The following is a 21,937-nucleotide window of genomic DNA, read 5'->3' on the forward strand; positions in this document are numbered from 1 at the left end:
CATACCTCTTGGGCCACGTTGCTATCGAAAAATAGATGCCATAGAGCCTCTATTGCTGCGCAACAATGACATTTGGAAATGAAGAATACACCTCATTGTTGTAGGATCGTATCTAATGGAAGATAATTATTAAAGTTCTTGTAGTGGGGCAAATCCACGTATGACACGTGTCAGATCGGCATACTGCACGCAGCAGGTCGGCGGTAGATCTCTCGAGGCTGGCACGGGCCAGCTCGGCATGAGGGAGCCAGCTCGGCCGTGTCAGGGGCCTCCTGTGGTGGGCTTGATGGGCCGCCGTCTCCGAACATTTAGGGGCTGCCGCATAAAACCCTAGGAAGACTCCAAACCCTAAGGGGGCTTTGACTCCCATAAGGAAACTATAACTCACCCGGTCCTATATATATCACGCTACCAAGACTACGTAAGGTACGCACACAAGTATCTATTACTATTACTCTACTCTGAGGCAAGACTGACTTGACCGTCGGAGCTATTCCGGAGACCTTAGTCCCCTCTCTGTTTCTCTCTTTACAGGCCCCGTAGCTCGGTTCGCCCCCTCAGGTCGGCAGCACCCGGACAGCCAGGCTTACCACAGCTCAGCTCGGATCTGGTTTTTGGCGGTCGCATCAATTGGCGCCGTCTGTGGGAACACGTATTCTCTTTTTCTCTTTTCGCGAAAAACATGCCGAAGACTAGGTCGCAGAGGAAAGCTGGTGGATCCAAGGGGACCGAGCTAAGTGGCCCCCAAAGCCCCCCTCGGGGTCCGACACCCGGAGAAGGAGGGGCAGGGCCCTCACGAATTCCGCCTGAACAACTGGTTCAGACGGTGGCAGAAAACCTGCCCACCTTCGAGGTGATCATGAACTACCTCAAAGTGCAGTCGGAAGGTCATCAGGACAAGGAGCCAAAGATTCAGGGAGCAGATCAGTCAGAATCCCAAACTGGGAGTCCTGCCAGAACTGGGGCCAAGCGGGCGCGCCGGGAAGTCACGCGTGAGCAAGTCGAGGTCGTAGAACCTTCTCACAAGAATTCCCGAACTGAACACCCGGAGCCCGTCCGGAGGCTCTCCAGGGGAGACCTCTCTCCTCGGAGAGAACGACAACAGGTGCAGGACGAACTGGACCTACTTCTGGACCCTGAGGCGGACAGGTACATTGCTTCCCCCTTTGTGCTCGATATCGAGGAATACCAACTGCCTGCGAAGTTCAAGATTCCAAACATGAAACCTTACGACGCGACCACGGATCCGGAAGACCACCTGTTCGTGTTCATGACGCAGATGCGTTTACAAACAGCAGCTGATGCGGTCAGGTGCAAGACCTTCCCAATGTTTCTAGAAGGAAGGGCCCGGCAGTGGTTCCAGGGACTTCCCCCTAGGTCGATCAGTTCTTTCACCCAGCTCGCGCGACTGTTCTCAGCCCAGTTCGTTTCCTCACGTGCTTTCTCCAAAAGCACCGCTCACCTTATGACTATTCAACAAAAGGTTGAGGAATCACTGCGCGAGTACATGGTGCGATTCAATAATGAATCCCTCCAGGTCCGCGACCGCGATGACAAGGTGGTCATGGCCGCCTTCATTAACGGGCTACGGAAGCAGAAGCTCTACACTGAGCTCGTGGAGCGACCTCCCAAATCAGTCCGGGAGATGCTAGACCGAGCTCATGAGAAGGCCAACGCGGAGGAAGCCAATCGCCTTAAGAGTGCACAAGAAAAATTGAGAGATGACAAGCGCAGGAAGGGCGCCGACCAGGTGGAGGCACGGCCTGGCCAGGGAAGGAAGAGTGCTTATGACCGCCTCCCCAGGAGCCGCCCAATGGGAGGGGACAAGTCCTGGACTGGCCTCACGGCACCCCGAGCTCGAGTGCTCGCAGTAATGGAGCAGGAGGGGCTCTCCCGACCTCCTCGGCCTTTGGCCGGGGACAAAAGCAGACGGGACCAAGGTCTGTATTGCGCTTATCATCGAGATGTGGGGCACGATACGGAGGACTGCCGTCACCTCAAGAAAGACATTGAAAAACTGATCAAACGAGGCCATCTGGGGCAGTTTGTACGAGAGGAACGAGCTGACCAGCAACGAGGAAGGCCCAGGTCGGAACGTCCGAGCTACCTCCGGGACCGACCTCAGGGGCCCCGTGGCCGAACTCCAGAGCAGGAAATACAGAACCTGGCGGGGGTGATTAACACTATTGCCGGTGGACCTACTGGCGGAGATAGCCATACAGCTCGGCGGCATAATCGCCCCCCTCCCACGGGGGAGAGCTCGGCCAAGCGATTGAAGATGTATGAGGAAATAATCTATGGACCCGAAAATGCAGTCCCTTTGGCCTCCAATAACCATGAAGCCATCGTGATAGAGGTCATCACCTGTAATTTCAAGGTGAAGAAGGTGTACATAGACAACGGAAGTGCCATAGACGTGCTGTATTACAAGACCTTCAAGGAGCTGCAGCTGGAGGATAGGCAGCTCATGCCGGTTCGAACCCCCGTTGATCGGTTTTGCAGGTCCTCCTGTGAGGCCGGAAGGAATGATCACTCTCATGGTTACGGTGGGGGTGTCCCCAAAGTGCCGAACGATCCCGATAAATTTCGCGGTGGTCAAGGAACCATCGTCCTACAACATAATTCTGGGACGGCCCACGCTGAATGCCCTCCGAGCTATTTGCTCCACCTTGCACCTCAGTATGAAGTTTCCTACTTCTGCTGGGGTGGCTGAGGTGCTGGGAGATCCGGAGGTGGCGAGGGCGTGTTATATTGCTACCCTCAAAGGCAAAGAGAAGTTGGTAGCTCAGACAATTTGCTTAGAGTCCTGGGAGCCCCTGGAGAAAGGGGAAAGATTGGAGACAGACGAGGGGTTGGCTGAGCTGCCCGTTCAGCCCGACCGACCCGAGCACACGGTGAAGGTCGGTACCTGCCTGGGCGAGCTGGTCAGGAGTTCCTTGGAATCTCTCCTGGAGGAATACGCTGAGATTTTTGCTTGGAGTGCTGATGACATGCCAGGAATCCCCACCGAACTAGCAGTCCATAGGCTACATGTGGATCCCAACGTCCGACCTGTGAAGCAGAAGAAGAGGAACTTCGCTCCTGAGCGAAATGAGGTCGTCAAGAGCGAGGTGGGTAAGTTGCTGGAGGCTAAGATCGTTAAGGAAGTCTACTATCCTACCTGGCTAGCCAACCCGGTGCTAGTCAAGAAAGAGGAGAAAGCTTGGAGGATGTGTGTGGATTTCACTGACTTAAATAAGGCTTGCCCGAATGACTGTTACCCACTTCCACGGATTGACCAGCTCATGGACTCAACAGCTGGCTATGAGATCTTCTGTTTCTTGGACGCCTTCAAGGGGTACCATCAGATAGTCCTGGATGAGGAGGATCAGGAAAAAACCTCGTTTATCACTGAGGAGGGAACATATTGTTACGTCACCATGCCATTTGGGCTAAAAAACGCAGGCGCGACCTACCAGAGGTTGGTAAACAAGTTGTTCAAGAATCAGATCGGCCGAAACCTGGAGGTATATGTGGACGATATGTTAGTGAAAAGTCGAACCCAGGAGCAGTTCATCTCCGACCTGAGGGAAATCTTCGAGGTCCTCCGAAGCTCACGTATGCGGCTAAACCCCAAAAAGTGTACTTTTGGGGTCAGGTCGGGAAAGTTCCTGGGCTATATGATTTCTAAAGAGGGGGTGAGAGCTAACCCAGACAAGATCAAGGCTATCATGGACATGGCTCCACCCCGGAATATTAAGGAGGTGCAACGTCTGACAGGGAGGATGGCAGCCTTGAACAGGTTCCTGTCCAAATCGGCAGTTCGGGGGTCGCCTTTCTTCAAGGCCCTGAAAGGAGGTCGACAGTTTGAGTGGAGTCTGGAGTGCCAGAGGGCGTTCGATGAGCTGAAAGCCCACCTCGCTCGGTTGCCAGCTTTGACGTCTCCCGAGTTGGGGGAGACCCTGTTCATCTACCTGGCTGTGGGTGAGGGGACTATTAGCGCGGTGCTGGTGCGAGAGGAGGACAAGGTGCAGAAACCCATATATTATGTTAGCCGCGCCCTGCAGGGGGCCGAGGCAAGGTACTCGGCGGTAGAGCGATATGTTTTGGCATTAGTACACGCAGCTCGGAAACTCAGGACGTACTTCCAAGCTCACCCCGTGGTAGTCATGACGGACCAGCCCCTGAAGCAGATCCTTTCCAAACCCGAGTTCTCGGGTCGAATGGTGAAGTGGGCTGTGGAATTGTCGGAGTACGACCTGGGATATCAGCCCAGGACCGCCATCAAAGCCCAAGCCTTGGCGGACTTCATAGCGGATGGCGTTTCTTTTGGATCACCCGGAGCGGAGGTCGATCAGGCCAGGAAGGATGGAGAAGATGCTAAAAATGCACACGCCGGACAAGCAGCCCAGCCCTTACAGACCCCAAAGACTACCAAGACCACCCAGGCCCAAGAAGCAGTAGAGGTCTTACAGGCCGGAGACGCTGCTGAGGTCATTCAGGCCATGCAGGTAGCCGAGGACGGGCTGTCCAAAGAAGCAGATGAGGCCCAGCAGGCCAAAGAAGCTGCCGAGGACAGACAGGCCGGAGAAGCAGCTGAGGCCGAGCAGACCCAAGGAACTGCCAAGGTCAGAGAGACCGAGGAGGCAGCTAAGGTCGGGCAGGCCGTAGATGCTGTCGATGCCATGCATCCTGAAAAAGAGGTCAAGGCAGAGCTGGCCAGAGACACTGCCCAGGCGGTGGAACGAGCAGGTCCCACCTGGACATTGTACGTGGATGGCGTGTCAAGCAAGGAGGGATGCGGAGCAGGTCTCCTCCTTATTAGCCCCACGGGGAAAGAGCTGCCCTACGCACTGAGATTCGATTTCAGAGCCTCTAATAACGAGTCAGAGTACGAGGCCTTGATTGCAGGGATGGAGATGGCCCGGAAGTTAGGGGCCAGATCGGTAAAAGTCTATAGTGATTCACAGCTGATAGTGAACCAAATAGGGGGTACCTACGAGGTCAAAGAAGGGTCACTAAGAAAGTACGTGGCCAAAACATGTGAACTGAGGGGTCAGTTCGAGCAGTTCACGCTCGAGCAGATTCCGCGGAGCCAGAACAAGCGAGCCGACGCCCTATCTAAACTAGCCTCCACCTCGACTGGCTTCTCAGGTCGGGGAGTACTGGTGGAGGTCGTCAGAAGTCGGGCATATGAACCGTTCAATGCCGCGGTTATTCAAGTGGTGAGCTCGTGGATGGATCCCATTGTCCGGTACTTGGCTCATAGGGAGCTCCCACCGAGCAGGGTGGAGGCCCGCAAAGTCCTCCTCAAGTCACAGAAGTACGTGCTCACACAGGGAGTCTTATACAGGAAATCCTATTTGCAACCCTGGCTGAAGTGTGTAACGCCCGAGGAAGGGAGCTATGTCTTGCGCGAGTTGCATGAAGGCATCTGCGGCAATCACATTGGCCCAAGAATATTGGCCAAGAAGGGAATGCTGGCCGGATACTATTGGCCCACCATCTTCAGAGACTCGGCCGAACTGGTAGCTCGGTGTAAGTCTTGTCAGCTAAACGCCCCAGTCCATCACACTCCCACTCAAGAAATGATTCCTCTCAGTAGCCCGTGGCCGTTCTTCCAGTGGGGAATTGACTTATTGGGGCCATTTCCCCGAGCTCCAGGTGGCTACGAATACCTGGTGGTAGCCATTGATTACTTCACCAAGTGGGTAGAGGCCGAGCCCCTTAACACAATCAGCAGCAGATCGGTCCAGAAATTCCTTTGGAAAAGCATAGTCTGCCAATTGGCATACCAAGGGCTCTTGTCTCGGACAACGGTAGGCAGTTCGCGGACCACTCTTTGCAGGAGTGGTGCACGGAGCTCGGCATCCAGCAGCACTTCACATCGGTAGGGCACCCCCAGGCCAATGGGCAAGTCGAGAATGTCAACAGAACCATTCTGCACGGCCTGAAGACAAGAGTAGAGTCTGCCCGAACTAATTGGCTGGAGGAGCTGCCTACCATACTATGGGCTTACCGTACAACACCTCGGACAGCCACTCAGGAAACCCCGTTCGTCCTGACATATGGGGTCGAAGCGGTAATCCCAGCGGAAATTGGAGTGCCCTCGGGTAGGGTGCAACACTTTGTGGCTCAGGATAATGAGGAGGAAATGCGGCTTGGCCTGGACCTACTCGAGCATCGAAGGGAAGAAGCGGCTATAAGAATGGCTAAGTATAAGGGCCAGGTCGCACGCTACTACAATTCCAAGGTGAGACACCTTTCTTTCAAGACAGGGGACCTGGTATTACGCAAGAACTCCGTTAGCCGAGCTGTGGGCACGGGCAAGTTAGACCCAAACTGGGAAGGTCCCTACGTGGTAAAAGAAGCTGACCGGGCAGGTTATTGTAAGCTAGCTCGCCTGGATGGAAGCAAAGTCCCACGTACCTGGCACAACTCGAATCTAAGGCTTGTCCTGTAGTATCCTGCCCGAGCTGAAGTGGTCAGCTGGACAGGTCTGCTCTGTGTTTTGTTAGCTCACTTTATTAGTTCACTTCATTTTAGCTCGGCTTGTTTTGGCACAGCTCAAGTTTGAGGCCTTTTCTTTAATAGCCTGCCTGAGCTGAAGTAGTCAGCTGGACAGGTTTTTTCTTCGCTTCATTAGTTCAGTACTGAGGATTGTAATGTATTCAAATTTTGAGCGAGTGAAAATTTTTACAAGTATTGGGTAAGAAAGGAGGCTATCTATTCCATTTCAAAAGGGCGTACATAAGGGGGGCCATACAAAAATGAGCTGGCCAGCTCGGGTCCTACTCTAGCCTAATCAGCCTATCCAAAATGCTATCTTTCTAGTTTTCCCCTTGTTGTTCTTGCTCAGGGGAGGTAGCAGGAAGAGTGGGGTCGGCAACCAAGGCAGCCAGGTCGCGCCCATGGGAGTAGCCTTCAACAAGCCTGTCAATTTGATGGACGGCCTGAGGGTTGTAGTCCGGCCATCTACCGAGGTCGAAGCCCGGCAAGTTCAGGGACTGAACATCTGCCATGGCTTTGGTATAGCCGAGCTGCAGGACGGGGCCATTCAGGATGGCCAGGTCGTTCATGAAGGCGTCAGACTTCTTGAACTCTTGGACACCCAGCTGGCGCCCTTCCGTCTTCGCTGCCTCTATCAGCTCGGCCGACTTCTTCTGCTCGGCCTCCAGTTGTGCGGTCAGTTCGGCAATCTTCTTCTTCTCCAGTTCGGAGGAGGCCTGAGAGTCTGCGAGCTGCTTCTTCTTGGCTTCCAGCTCCACCTCGGCTGCTTCAAGCTGGCTAGCCAGCCTACTCTTGGCGGCATCAGCTTGGGAGAGATTTTCCCCCATGTTCTCGTATCGCTGGGCCAGCTCAACACCTGCGACGTTGAGCTGCAAGACCAAACCAGTCAGGGTCTACATGTTGAAGATACTTCACCAAGAGATGGAATGGTGGAGGAATTACCTGAGCTGCACTCAGGTAGTAGTGCTCTAGCAGCTCCGAATTAGAGGCGAGCTGTATGAAATGATGGTCGCGAGGGAGCACCGAACCCTTGACGAGCTCTCGAGCAGCTTCTGGAAACTGAGCTCGGTCGTTCAGCGACAGCCCCCACTTCGGGCAGAAATGGAGGGGGTGGGGGTGCGAGCTCAGCTCGGTGGGGGGCTTGAGGGGAATGATATTCCTTGCTCGCCACATAGAGGGGGGTGACTCTGAGGAGGCCTGCAGCTCGGCAGAATTGACCCCATAGTGCTCCGCGGAAGCATCAGTAGGAGATGGTTGCGGCGTTGGGGTAGCAGAAGTGGCCACCTCGGTCCTAGCTTTTTTGGCGGTCGTCTTCCTCCTCTTCTTTTTAGGTTCCTCCACTAGGGCAGACTGGGCCGCAGTCTGAGGAATAGGCTCTGGTGGGGGAGGGGCCACGTCGCCAGGGGCCGAGGAGGGTACTGTAGTAGGTATGCGCGAGCTGCCTGTCCCTCCTATACTCAATAGCTGGGAGAACCTCTTCACTGAGAACAAAGAAAGAAGTCAGTTCGTGTGGCAAAGAAAAAAGAAAGAGGAGGAAGAAAAAGAAGATCAAGGGATTACAAGCTGTTAGCTCCTCGGGGGTAAGGGGTCGGAGGTCAGGCGCAGGGTCGTTCACCTCTGCTCGAATTAGCCCCGCCGACCGGAGCTGGGCATTGCTAAACTCCTTCACCGATAACCGGGCGTCTGAGCTGACCAGGCAGTCTAGCTCGGCCGCAGGAAGATGTGAAGGAATGGGGTCGGATACTTGGGTCTCCTCCCTCCAGGTCAAGGGAGGAAAGCCCGTGTTCTTCACATAGAAGAACTGAGCTTTCCAGCCCTTAATGGAAGAAGGGGTGTGCGTGAACAGCTCGCGGGTTGGGAGTTCTCCCACGCCCCTGCGAGCAAAATAAAACCAGCCATGAACTGGTCCGCTCACCTTCATTTGGAAGAATGACCTGAAGAGGTCCAAGGAATAAGGAATTTCGAGGACTCGGCACATAATAAAGAAACCTAGGATCGATCTGATGGCGTTTGGAACGAGCTGGGTTATTCGAATCCCCCAAAAGGTCAAAATTTGGTAGAGGAATTGGGGGATGGGAAGACGGAGACCAGCTACGAGCTGATCCCTGTAGATGGCCACGAACTCAGAAGGAGGTCGGCAAGCGTACTCTCCTGGTCGGGCAGCCCTAGCCTCGAACTGGGGGGGATGTCATACCTCCCCACCAGCTCGTCGACATTCCCCTGATCTAACAGAGGGGGAATAAGCTCGACTTCCCCGAAGTCGATATCTGGCCCCCTGGAGGGTCCCGCCCTAGTCCGAGCTGGGGTCACTTCTAGGGGAATCCCTGGGTCAGCAACTCCAGCATCAGGCCGGACTGGCTGGTCGGGTTGGTCCATATCTAAAGCAGGAGAAGGTATGGGGGAAGGAAGGTATTCAGACGAGCTGGAAGAAGAAGAACTAGTGGAGGAGGTGATTATCTCTATGGGTATAGGTCGGGCTACTCTACGCTTAGGTGCCGAGCTAGTGATGTCTGAGTGCGTGGACGAAGAAGACATAAAAGGGAGAAGAAGACTTACTAGTGAATAAGGAGGAGCTGATATGTGCTTAGGAGGAGGCGCTACTCTTGGAGGAACTCTCTAAGCAAGGAGCGAGCTGACAGAATTTGGAAAGTAGGAGAATGAGAAGGGAAGCGTGAAAACGACGTTTGGTAGGGCCTATTTATAGGCCCCCAGGGCGGGAAGCCGAAAAGTCCCGAGTCGAGAATTTGAATTTATTGCTGAAGGACGGTTATTCTGGGGAAACGCTTGAACTGACAACCGTCATCATGGGAGGACGTGACCCTTGAAGTGACGGTTATGACAGCATGCGTCGTGGTTACCCGAACAAGGTGTCCGGTCGTGGGATCGTGGGTCCCAACCCAGGCTGACCTGACGCTTCGAAATTTGGTCCAGACTCACGCGACTCCTCGGTGACTCTAGACTCAAAGGGGGCTAGTGTAGTGGGGCAAATCCACGTATGACACGTGTCAGATCGGCATACTGCACGCAGCAGGTCGGCGGTAGATCTCTCGAGGCTGGCACGGGCCAGCTCGGCATGAGGGAGCCAGCTCGGCCGTGTCAGGGGCCTCCTGTGGTGGGCTTGATGGGCCGCCGTCTCCGAACATTTAGGGGCTGCCGCATAAAACCCTAGGAAGACTCCGAACCCTAAGGGGGCTTTGACTCCCATAAGGAAACTACAACTCACCCGGTCCTATATATATCACGCTACCAAGACTACGCAAGGTACGCACACAAGTATCTATTACTATTACTCTACTCTGAGGCAAGACTGACTTGACCGTCGGAGCTATTCCGGGGACCTTAGTCCCCTCTCCGTTTCTCTTTTTACAGGCCCCGTAGCTCGGTTCGTCCCCTCAGGTCGGCAGCACCCGGACAACCAGGCTTACCACAGCTCAGCTCGGATCTAGTTTTTGGCGGTCGCATCAGTTCTCCATGCAAAGAACGAGATTTTGAGAGGCAGCAGGGGGCTCCAAATTGATTCCAAAACCAACGACGACACCTTTCTCTTTCTTACTAGCTCATAAGCCGAATGCGTAAAGAAATGCCCTAATGGGGAGGCGTTTCAAATTAGAACATCTTTGTCATCTCAATGCAATGTTAACTCCAAGACTGCATCCACCGTACGCTTGGGTATCCATTCCTCTAGCAACCCAATGTTCCAACCCACATCTTGGGCAAAATCCGCTACCAAGAAGTGGGGATAAAACTTAACCTGCAAAGGTCAATCAGTGGTTCATTCGTAACCCACCTGTCCCTTCAAAACTCAATCTTTCCCTCCCCTAGCTTCCAAAAAAATGGCATTTTGCCATTTCTCACACTGCACAAATCCTTCGCCATGTGCAAGACCCCTTGGTCCCATCCACCAATAGACGATGTGAATGAGGAAAATATTTTTGGCACATGAAATTGGCCCATAGTGACTTACCTTCCCTCAATCTAACCCACAACTTGATCCCAAAGGCATCTATCATAGTGGAGAAGTCTCTAAAGCCCAAACCCCCCTCCTCTACTGGGAAGCACAAACCTAGCCAAGCGCTACAATGGGTTCTTCTATCGCCAAGCATAGTGTCCCACAAAAAACCATTTAGCACCCGGTCTAGCAAAGTCAAGAATGATTTAGGAGGAGCTAATTCCTGGAGTAAATAGACTAGCATACCAGTTAACACATGTTTAATCAAAATTAGTTCCCCCCCTCCCGCGACAGAAATCTAGTACTTTATCCTTGTATTCTCGAGCATATTTTATCTAGAATTCCTTCAAACAACACCCTTCGCAAATGGCCTGTGAATACTGGTGTCCCCAAATATCGAATAGGAAATTGCTCTCTACTAAGACTGAGGATCGACTGCACTAAATGAATATTTAATGCTAGGGTGGTATGAGAACAAAGAAAAGCACTTTTCGAAACATTTATTCTTTGCCTCGACACTTGCTGATAGCGATCTAAAAATCCTTTTAGTTTCTCCAAGCCATGCCTAGACAACCTTGTAAAGATCATAGTATCGTCAGCAAAAAACAGTATTGGAATCCATCCACCCCCCGTCTGATAATACATCTGTCTCCCCTCAGTAAACAAATGTTGGATACCCTGTGTCAAAAATTCCGCAACTATAATAAATAGTGCCGGCGAAAGGGGTCACCTTGCCGCACCCCCCTATACGACTTGAAGAAACCAGCCTGGTCCCTGTTAATTAAGACTGAAAACCAGTTGTTGGACTACACACGGAATACCAGATCTATAAACCACCTTCCAAAGCCAAAAGCTCACAGCATCACCATTAAGAAGGACCAATCCAACTTATCATAGGCTTTTTCCATGTCTAACTTAAGAATTAAATTGGGCTCTTTTAGTTTACGATTAACGTCCCCCAACATCTCCCGGACTAGCAGTATATTATCCTCAATGTGTCTATGTGGTACAAAGCCCGACTGGAAGGGAGAGATAATCCCTGGGAGGACCTTGTTTATTTGATTTGCCAGGATTTTCAAGAGAATCTTAGAGCTGATGTTGCACAAGCTAATTGGTCGAAATTCTACCCATTTGGTTGCTCCTGCCTTTTTCGGAATAAGAATTAACATTCTACTGATAAACCCCTTAGGTTGAATTCCCCCTAAGAAATAATCCTCAACTGTCAACAACAAATCCTTTCTAATTATATCCCAACATGACTGGTCAAATATTGCCGAGAAACCATCAGGACTTGCCATACTGTTGCAACTTTAAAGGCTTAAATCATGAATTTTATGAAAGATTATATAAAAGCTAACCACATAATTAAAGTATCATATGCATATGAGTAATATAAAAATTTTGGACATGAAACTCTACAAAAAAAATGAGCATTTACCACACTATCTTTTGGCACAGTTTTCAATTCATGTGTAAAAGTGACTTTTTGACATGGTTTTAGCAGTCATGATGTCAAAAAACTTTTTACCACACTTTTGTTGGTCACAGCAATAAATCATGGTAATTATGCTACTATTTGCCACGATTGATTAATCATTGTGGTAAATAATTTATATTTATCATGGTTTATTCGATATGTGGTTAAAGGAATTACTTTAATAATAGTTTTCATATGGTGTACAATAATTAATTTCAATCTAGTTTTGAATTAGTTCTAGCTAATAATCAATAAATATATTAATAAATATGGTTAATTTTTTGCACTTGAATGAACCAAATATATATATAGTTCATTGAAATATAGACGAAAGTAAACTAATTGTTAATTGAGCTATGTATGAAGGTCTATGATGAATTGGCTGAACAAATAAAAAAATAAATAGATTAATTATAAAAATTTTCAGTGGTGATTACTCTAAATAATATACATTGGCACACATGTACATATAACTCATGACTTAAATTTTGGAATTGGTGAAGTCAAAATTTATTCAAACCAAATGGAAGAAAAAATGGCCCATTGAAATTTGAAACCCAAATATTTTGAAAACGTACACAAACAAAAAATGCTTAAGTGCCTACGCTCTCCCACTCTTTCATTCTCACTTAAACAAAATGGGGACTGTGAAAAACTTCATCCAATTGATTCGTTCTCAAATGTTTTTGGAAGTTATCTGTAGTCATGAAATCTTTGTTGGGTGGTCCCAAAATGTTAGTGTACTAGAGATGTTCTTCTAAAGGGTTAGACCATTGTATTAGCCTTCAAATGGCATTCACTTTGGATTGGCATAATTTCGTGCAATACATGCTATGTTTTTGGTAACTTGTACGCACTTATTTGTGAGATTTTCAATAAAAACTTTAGCTATTTTACTTGTGTAAATTATGGTGATAGATCTTAAACATTTATCTTTTGATATTTCTTTTAACAACATTGGAAATCAAGATGATTAATAAGAACCTTTCTCCACAGAACCAAAACAATGAAATTAGCCCATGACAATGACCTTTTTCAATGCTTTCCAAACTATGACTGCAATTTGTTGCAAAAAGTATTAGTAATAGTTTCGAACCGTGTTCAAAACTGTGGTAAATAGTCAATGACATATATCACAATTCTTTTATGACGAATGTAAACCCGTGATTTTTCCGTGGTAAAAAATATTTATCACGGATCCAAAACTGCTGCAAAGCATTTATGATGGCTATATACAAGATGCCTCCAAAACCGTTGCAAATCTATGGAAAATACTATTTTCCACAGTTTAAGGTACTTTATATCACGTATTGGATGCATGGCAAAAACTGATTTTTTTCGTAGTATTTTAAGATGGGTTCCATGAAAAGTATATGACTCATTAAATCTGAAAAATTTCTGGGTAAGTTGTGTGAATCACATATTAGAATTTCATGGAGTATGTTAAGAGAATTGATTTTTAATGAATTTGAGTCACAAATTAGAATTTCATGGAGTATATTAAGATAATTAATTTTAATGAATTTAAACTTGTGAAAAGGTAGGTTAAGATGTTGAATGAGATGTACCTTTAAATCTTTAATTGAATTGGTCATGATAGTTACAATTTTCAAAGAAAGTAACAGACAAATTATATGTCTGTTCTCTAGTTGGATTTTGATGCTGATTTTTGAACCAGAAAGCTAAAGATTTTGGAAAAGTTCTATTCATAGAATTTAAGGAATTTTCAGTCTAGTTTCTGAAAGTATCTTTTGTTTGTAAATCTAGAGTATACATTTTGAGTTATAACTAAAACACTGAACTATGGTCTAATCTGGAAAATTCTTCCTAAGTATGGTATAGGTGTAATGGTTGGGGCACAAGTTCGATATGACTTCACATGGTTGGGAAAGTTAATTTGGGTTTCTAAATGATAGTGTTTTGGAACCAATACTTTTATGAATGTTAAATGCTATTTTAGTATATGAAATCCAAATCATATGTGTTGATTTGAATGATACTTTTGAACCGTATAGTTTAAATGCATATGTATTATGTATTGAATGGTGCATTGTGAATTAACAAGAACCAATCTTGATTATAACCATAACTATATTCAACATTCTTATTGTATTGTATTGTTTGACCCTTCTAGTAGGGGTTAAACACTAGACATTATACTGTGTCGACCATCCCTTAATTGGGGTAAACATTAAGTTGTGTACATAGAGATCGATGAATGCATGATCCCCTAATCAAGGAAATCGAATTGTTATGGAATTATGAATTGTATAGTTGAACATTGTATTGTATGACTACTATTATGGAATGACATATTTTAATGTACTAATTTCTAATATTATTGTGCAATTACACACAGACACACATATATATTTATATATGAAAACTCATAATTCGACAAGGATAGGGTGGTTTACTTGTTGGGCATGTGTATGCTCATTCTACTCCTAAAATTTTGTAGCTGGTAATGAAAAATATGAGTTAGTATACATGGAGGAGGATAATGACTAGTTCGTATGTTGCAGGAAGTTGATGAAGTTGAATCCCTATTATAGAATAGTTTGTTAGCTATGGTTATCATTCTTATTGATGTAATAAGAGGTGTTTGTCCAGTCAGATTTGAATCCTTATTGTTCAGTCAGATTTGAATCTTTATTGTTATGATTGATGATAGATATATGTTAACTTATAAAAGTTCAAATTTTATGGAAAATCTGTGGAATGTTATGGATAGTAAAGGCAAGATAGTTAGGAAGTTGCTGCCTAAATTTCGTGGCATGTTCGCTCCAAATCATGGCAAATGTGGGGCGTGACAACCAATAGCAACAAAACCATAGCAAAAGCCCTAAAAAGAGTCATAATTTTTTAAGGGAGAACACAAATCAAAGCAAAAAACCAAAAAGAAGAAAAATGAGACTATTAGAATTATTGCAGAGAACAAGAGGATCATGAAGACTTAATTTTCACACCATTTCACTTGTAGATTGCTAGATAATAGTGAAGAAGAAGGTGTGTAGGTAAGCATAAGGTTGTTCTCTCTCAGCATATATTAGTCGGAAAAACTATTTCCTTACAGTCATCCTCTGCTCTCTTTTTCCATAGCAGACCATATTGAAGCAAAACTTGTGACTAACTCCAAATTCGATTTTCATAGTAGTTCTCTTATTTTAATTAATCTACCAAAATTTAAAAACTCTAGAAACCATTGAAAGATTAGAACTAGTTTATAAACGTTTATAACACATGAAAAATTGGCAACCATAATTCCATTTCTCGCTTTCCCCTTTTCCAAACTTTCCCATATGTCAAGCACTAACCGGACCTCTCTTATTAGGTTCATTAGTTAAGAGTTTCTCTCTAGTTTCAAAACTAGAGCTTAGCTCCTCCCTATAGGAGCTTTGAATTCGATAGATACAAACCCACTCAACCTTTTCTATAAAAGACCACTCCTTCAAATTAGGGCTGCAAACGAGCCGAGTCGAGTCGAGTTTTGGACTTATCGAGTTGAGCTCGACTTAAAAATATGTGAGCTCGACGAGACTAGAGAATTGAGCTCGAGCTCGGCTCGACTAAAAAACGCTAGGCTCGAGCTCGACTCGATAAGGCTCGCGAGTTGAAACTCGATTTCTGGCTCGCGAGCAGCTCGAATTTTTGACTTATAAGCAGCTCGTTAACTCAAATTTTTGGAAATTAATCTAACAAAAACATCATTTCATCAACTTATTCCTAACCAAATTATTAGCATAATAATAGCCTACAATTCATGGCAACAATTGACCATAATTTTTCACATGATCATAATCGAAAAAGGCCTACAAATTTTTCACTAAATACAATCATAAATTTAGAAATACATGCCACATAAAAGTCTAGAATTTAAATGCCCAGCACTTCATACAAGTTCAACATTCTCGGTCACAAAGTTCAACATCAGAAAATAAGTAAATAACAACCAAAAGCAGGCCAAGAACTTCTTACTACAGAAACATATTGAACTACAAAGTACAAACTAAGCACAATCATTGAAGTCACGAACTTCTTCTCTTCCTCTGATCAGCAATAGAAACATATTGAACCTAGATCAGTTTGAAGTATTATGTGAGCCATGCTACAAGTACAAAACTGTTTTCAGGATGATTAACTATGGTTGCTTAAATAACAGAGCAAAAATTATTTGGAAATTTCATTTTCTTAAGATGTAAAACTCAAAGATTCTGATATAACATTAGGCAAAAACTTTCTATTGGTATGACGCAACAGAGTGGAAGTCCAGGACTCAACTATTAGCCGGTTAAATCCATTATGACAGTTTGTAAGACCACAAATTGTGCGAAATAGAAAAATTAGGCTTTATCTCCAGTGCTTAGTATACTGAAATCTTTCCTCAAACGAAATGAAACACAAGCAGGGCAGCTTCCCAAGTCATGAGATTCCAAGACACTTCTGACACATCATTTCTAATAAACTTTCTATTGTAAGCTCAAAAGGTTCACCCAATAACAATGCCAAGTTTTATTTTCTTGAAGTTTACGAGAGACCCATTCACAGTAATCGACAAGAGGCCCCTGCTTTTTCATCAGGTTATACTATCGACAAGTCCAATCAAAACCCAGAAGAACCTACAGGTGTGACAGCCCCACTTTCCCCAAAGACGAACCAGAGGGGTCAGCGAACTTCCTGCCCAACTCTCGCCGGGTCTCACTATAATCTATAATTCAAAAACTAGAAATACTTCAAATATTTTCAATATACATTTAAAGTACTCCAAAACATTAATACTTAAACTTAGTTAACCTTCAAACTTAAATACAACCCAAAAGAATATGTACTACAGCCATCTGCTACAATACAACTTAAAGTCTCCAAAAGAAAACAACTTAGTATTATTCGTGAATACTCTCGGTCTTGAACCCTGTTAAGGAAAACAAATGAGTGGAATGAGCTAAACAGCCCAGTGAGGTTCCAAAACACACAAGCAGTTCTAATAAATCAAGTAAATTAAGCATAACGCAAATATGGTTCAAGGTTTCACATTGGCACATTAAAATGAGACATTTATCATTTTATAGAAATAAACACACATTAAAAGGATATGGTGTTCACGTGGAACCATTTCGGTCAGCTTCACCTTATAACTTCAATAATTCCCTCGGTTGTCTGGCCATCGTCTTATTCCTCCAGTGGTATTACTCGAGTATACCGAAACGGTGGCCCAGGGTTCCAACCTATCCGACCGAGCCCAGTCCTGGCTCGAGCAGGTTAGCAACCAAGGGTAGAGCCCAGTTCAGTTAAGAGCTTACAACATGCGCAAATAATCAAATAAACCGATGAATGGTAGAAATTTACGGTTAAACGGTAGAAATTTGTTATTTTAGTAGGTTAAGTGTGATAAAGTACACACTCGCCTTAAAACGGTGAAAATTACATATGAGCAATTATAGGGAGCACTTAACACTTGAACACACAAGAAATATGAAGTAAACATATAGCAAAATTATTCAAGTCACACACACATGCAAGAAACACTCAATGTTACGTGCGATATGTCTCGGTTCCTAGATAACACCCTTGATTACCCTCAAGTCCTGAGGTAAGAACCAACAAGTTTATATGAAAGTGAAAAAACAAAACCTTAGGGTTTTCGCACTTAAGAAGTGAAGAAACAAGACATTGGTATATAATTCTCAAATGTATACTAAAGAATAAAGTGAGTCGTTATAGCCTTGAATCAAGCCTTTTCAAATTCAAAGTTCAAAAGTAAGAATGGAATCATGAGAAATCAAGTTCTAGGTCAAGAATTAAGAATAATAAAGAACATTAAGGTTTCTCATTTAAATCCAAGAAAACATCAAGTACAAGGGAAACTTGTATCCTCCATGAAATCGAGTTTAAAATGAACCATCAATCTTAAAAGAAAGTTGAAAAATATTTGCATTAAAAGATCTTTTTTTGAATCATAAACATATTTTTAAAGTGCTTGTTCCTAACTCACTTTCATTATTTCTACTATGCCATCCTAATTTTTTCAATGTGGCTTATATGTGATAAATAAATTTTATTAATCTTATTTATGACATCCTAAATTTTACATTTTAGCCCCATATGTAAAAACTGATTCCATTAACTCTATCATGACACCTTATCTTTTACAATTTAGCCTCGTATGTGGTAAATCGATTTCTTTAATTCTATTATGGCACCCTATCTTTTACACTTTAGTTGATGTTTTTCATTAGCAAAATAAGAAAGGTATTGTAATAAAATATATATACATATTTTTATAATTATTCAAAACTTAGCTAATAACTTGTACCAAACTTAGCTAAGGTTAAAAAATATCATGGATTCCCTATCTAATTTTCTTGACAACACATGGAAAATTATTGACTAGCATAGTGTGAAAATAATGGCAAAGAACAATAAAATTCTACATGAAATTAAGTAAAATCTTGACAATCGCATGGCTGGAGTTTATTATTAATTACAATAGTCACATTATTTATGGTTTATAAATCGGTATTTGAACCAAATATATTTAGTGTTTCATGCATGTATTAGCAAACTATTTTGGTTAATTGATCAACTAAACAGATTGTTAGGTCTTGTAAGACCACAATTTCGCACATAATTAATAAAATTATTAAATTAATACCAAAAATATTTGCATTAAAAGATTTTTTGAATCATAAACATATTAATAAGACATTAAATATTCCAAAAACACTAATTTTTAAAAACACTAAATTATCCAAAAATTATCCAAAAACACTAAATTTTCAAAGTTTTAATGTAACAAATAAAGTTCCAGATACAACTTGTGAAGTAAAAAAGCTCAAAATAATAACCTTATTGTTGTGATTTTTTTCAACAATAATTTGATCAATTAGCCGTACAAAAGAGGATGAAAGTGTTATTTTTTTTGTCATAGCTAAAACGGAAGCGGGAAGCTGAAAATTGAAGAAGTATAGGCGGGTGAACAAAAGAAGCAAAAACGATATCGTTTTGGCTTTGTTGTTTGATAAAAACACTCACAACACTTGCAAAAATTTCGGACAAAACTTTCTTTCCCTCTTCTTGCCAGTTTTGGACGCTATCATCTTCTTCTTCTCTCCACCGCCATCTTGCTGAAATTATTCAAAAAATCACTTTGAGCCACCATTTTCATCCCTAATTTGAGCTACCCAAAAGATTTGTGCAGATTTTGTGGAGTTGCAGATAGCAAAAATCCCTAGATCGGTGCAGCACTTGCTCGCTGGCAAGAACATAGAAAAATGACCATGAATTTTGGGGGAAAGCCAGAGTTAGAAGACTGAATCTTAGAAGACTGGGGAGAAGAGACTTAACTCCGAAAAGAAAAAAAAAAGAAGCAAAGAGAAGGGAATAAAGCGAGAGCGGCGGAGCTCGGAAGGGAGATAAAAGATGGTGAAGTTCCTGAAGCAAAACAAGGCCGTGATCCTAGGCCGTTACGCCGGCCGCAAGGGAGTGATCGTGAGGTCATTCGATGACGGAACCCGGGACCGCCCCTACGGCCACTGCCTGGTCGCCGGAATCTCCAAGTACCCTAAAAAGGTCATCCGGAAGGACTCCGCCAAGAAGCAAGCCAAGAAGTCCAGGGTCAAGTGCTTCATCAAGCTCGTCAAGTACAACCACATCATGCCCACCCACTACACCCTCGACGTCGATCTCAAGGACATCATCACCTCCGACCGCCTCCAGTCCCGCGACAAGAAGGTCACCACTGCCAAGGAGGCCAAGACCCGCTTCGAGGAGAGGTTCAAGATCGGAAAAAACCGTTGGTTCTTTACCAAGCTTAGGTTCTGAGGAGGAGAGGATCTCTCATTTGCTTTCTTTATACATCATTGCTTATTTTGATAGGACTTAATCAGAATTGTTATCTATCTAGAAGTTATTTAAATCATTTCCCTGCTCTGCTTGGCTCTGCTCGTGAATGATTTTGTTTGCTTTGCAGTACTGCCAAGAAGTCCAAGACCCGCTTCGAGGAGAGGTTCAAGACCAGTAAAAACTTCTGGTTCTTTACCAAGCTTAGGTTCTGAGGAGGAGAGGATCTCCCCCTTTGCTTTCTTGATACATCGTTGCTTATTTTGATAGGACTTGAGTAGAATTGTTATCTATCTGGAAGTTATTTAAATCATTTCCCTGCTCTGCTCGGCTCTGCTCGTGAATGATTTTGTTTGCTTTGCAGTACTTAGTTTTGGTTTTTTAATTTCCTTGGAACTCTTGTATTCTGATAAATACTACTCCCTGTTTTAGAATTATCATTTCCTGAAAATTGTCATCATGCTCGTTTGGCTTGTGGGCTAAGTTCCTATTGCCTATTTTAAAAAAAATAGAAGACTGAATCTTGAGAAAAACAAGAGCTAAGGTTGTCACCGCATAATTTGAGGTAAATAATCTCAAATTTTTCCATCTAATTTTGATATTTTCTATCAAATGTAGGTCGATTGAGGTAAATCTTGAGGATTCGTATACAATAAAGAATACTTTAAGGATTCGTATTTCTTGCCCAGGAATAGGCTTGATATTACTTGTTTTGAGAATAGTTATGCTAGAGATTTTATCAAGTTTGTAGCTGAGCAGTTTGGCAAGGATAATCAGGAGATTGCAAAGTAAGGATTTTTATTCTTGTCATAAGGCAGAGATATAATTTGCTCGTTCTTGGCATCCTAGATTCTCTATGAATTCCTTGCATTTGTATATTGAAGCGCTAATCCATAAATATTGAGTGGTTGATTTCTAGATATCAAATGTGAATTTTTGAATTCTTCAATCTGATTATGAGAATAATTGGATAAGTTTTCTAGTAATATGCTACCAAAGATGGTATGATACCAAAGATAAATACACTTGAGTTCCATGTTTTTATTTTGTAAATTTTGCCAGAGATTTGACATGCAATCATTTGTTCATTTATTTTCAAGGACTGGAGACAATTTTGTGATGGTTATTCTACTAATTAGTGGAGGAACAAGCTCGCATGTGTTGGTTTTCAGTGAAGATCTTTTCTTTATTTATCTACTTCCTCCGATCATTTTCAATGCTGGGTATGTAGTAAATTTACTGAACCATTTTCTTCCCTACATGGATATAGGGTTCTAAAAAGAGGAAAAAGTTCGAAAGAAAAAAATAACCTGAGATTCAGCATAATTAGGCCTTGGTTTTGCTGGGAGCATGAATTTTAGTAAATTAATTTGCTTAGATAGCAGGCAAATGACAAACTTTGCCGAAGTCTAGTTTCTTAAGGGACGTTTTTTGCACAGGGCTGATTTGGGATCAATTTTCATTCCCCTTAATTATCAAGTTCCAGGTTAAAAAGAAGCAATTCTTTCACAATTTCATTACTATAATGCTGTTTGGAGCACTTGGTACTTTGATATCCTTCGTCATCATATCCTTGGGTAAGCACTTGTTTTTGTTGCACTTTTTTTTGGTTCCTTTGTACATCAAGTTCCCTTTGAGTTTTTTGTATCAAGTTCAAAAGCTTAAGCCACTCTTTAAGCTTAATTTGTCAATTATATCAAGTTAATTTTGGTTGAAATAACCCTTAATAGTAGAATTGAAACAAACTTGACTTTATTGATCTCTAACGAGGTACTTTGGGTAGATTTTATCTATATTCTAATTAGTATGTTTCGGTTGTTTGACTGATTCTTTTATCTCTTATCATATTGACTTAATTGGATTTTTGTTCAGTATGACTATTCATTCAAATTCAATAGTGTATGCTTGTAATGGCATATTTTTTGACTGAAATCGATTCTAATGCGTATGATACTTTTCTTTCAATGCAGTACAATGCTATTAAATGCTCTTGAGGAGATGAAAAAGGTTGGCTTTTGGATATGCTCATGAAGATGACTTCAGTTTGACACAAATTGCTACTTTAGTCTATATTTTTGTTTGGAAAGAGTACTTTGTTTTTTTGGATGCGTAATGGCCGTTACTAGTTGAACTGATGTGAACTTAGTACTCTATTGTTTGGATGGATAATGGTTGTTAGTACT

General features: G+C 43.8%; 1 protein-coding gene and 1 non-coding gene across 2 annotated transcripts; one reads left to right on the forward strand and one right to left on the reverse strand.

Moving 5' to 3' along the window:
- Window positions 1–16,356: 16,356 nt before the first annotated feature.
- LOC113754617 lies at window positions 16,357–16,490 on the reverse strand. Its single transcript, XR_003465297.1, has one exon. It is a non-coding gene; the product is annotated as a small nucleolar RNA snoR74 (small nucleolar RNA).
- A 2,844-nt stretch (window positions 16,491–19,334) lies between these two features.
- LOC113754428 (60S ribosomal protein L27-3-like) lies at window positions 19,335–19,736 on the forward strand. Its single transcript, XM_027298833.1, has one exon. It carries the CDS (start codon window positions 19,335–19,337, stop codon window positions 19,734–19,736), a length of 402 nt encoding a protein of 133 aa, XP_027154634.1.
- Window positions 19,737–21,937: the final 2,201 nt, after the last annotated feature.

Source organism: Coffea eugenioides, chromosome 11 (assembly GCF_003713205.1).
Source record: "Coffea eugenioides isolate CCC68of chromosome 11, Ceug_1.0, whole genome shotgun sequence".
Taxonomy (NCBI): domain Eukaryota; kingdom Viridiplantae; phylum Streptophyta; class Magnoliopsida; order Gentianales; family Rubiaceae; genus Coffea; species Coffea eugenioides.

What these genes read in the sequence shown, in the direction of transcription:
- LOC113754428 (XM_027298833.1), top strand. Translation starts at nt 19,335, where the DNA reads ATGGTGAAGTTCCTGAAGCAAAACAAGGCCGTGATCCTAGGCCGTTAC.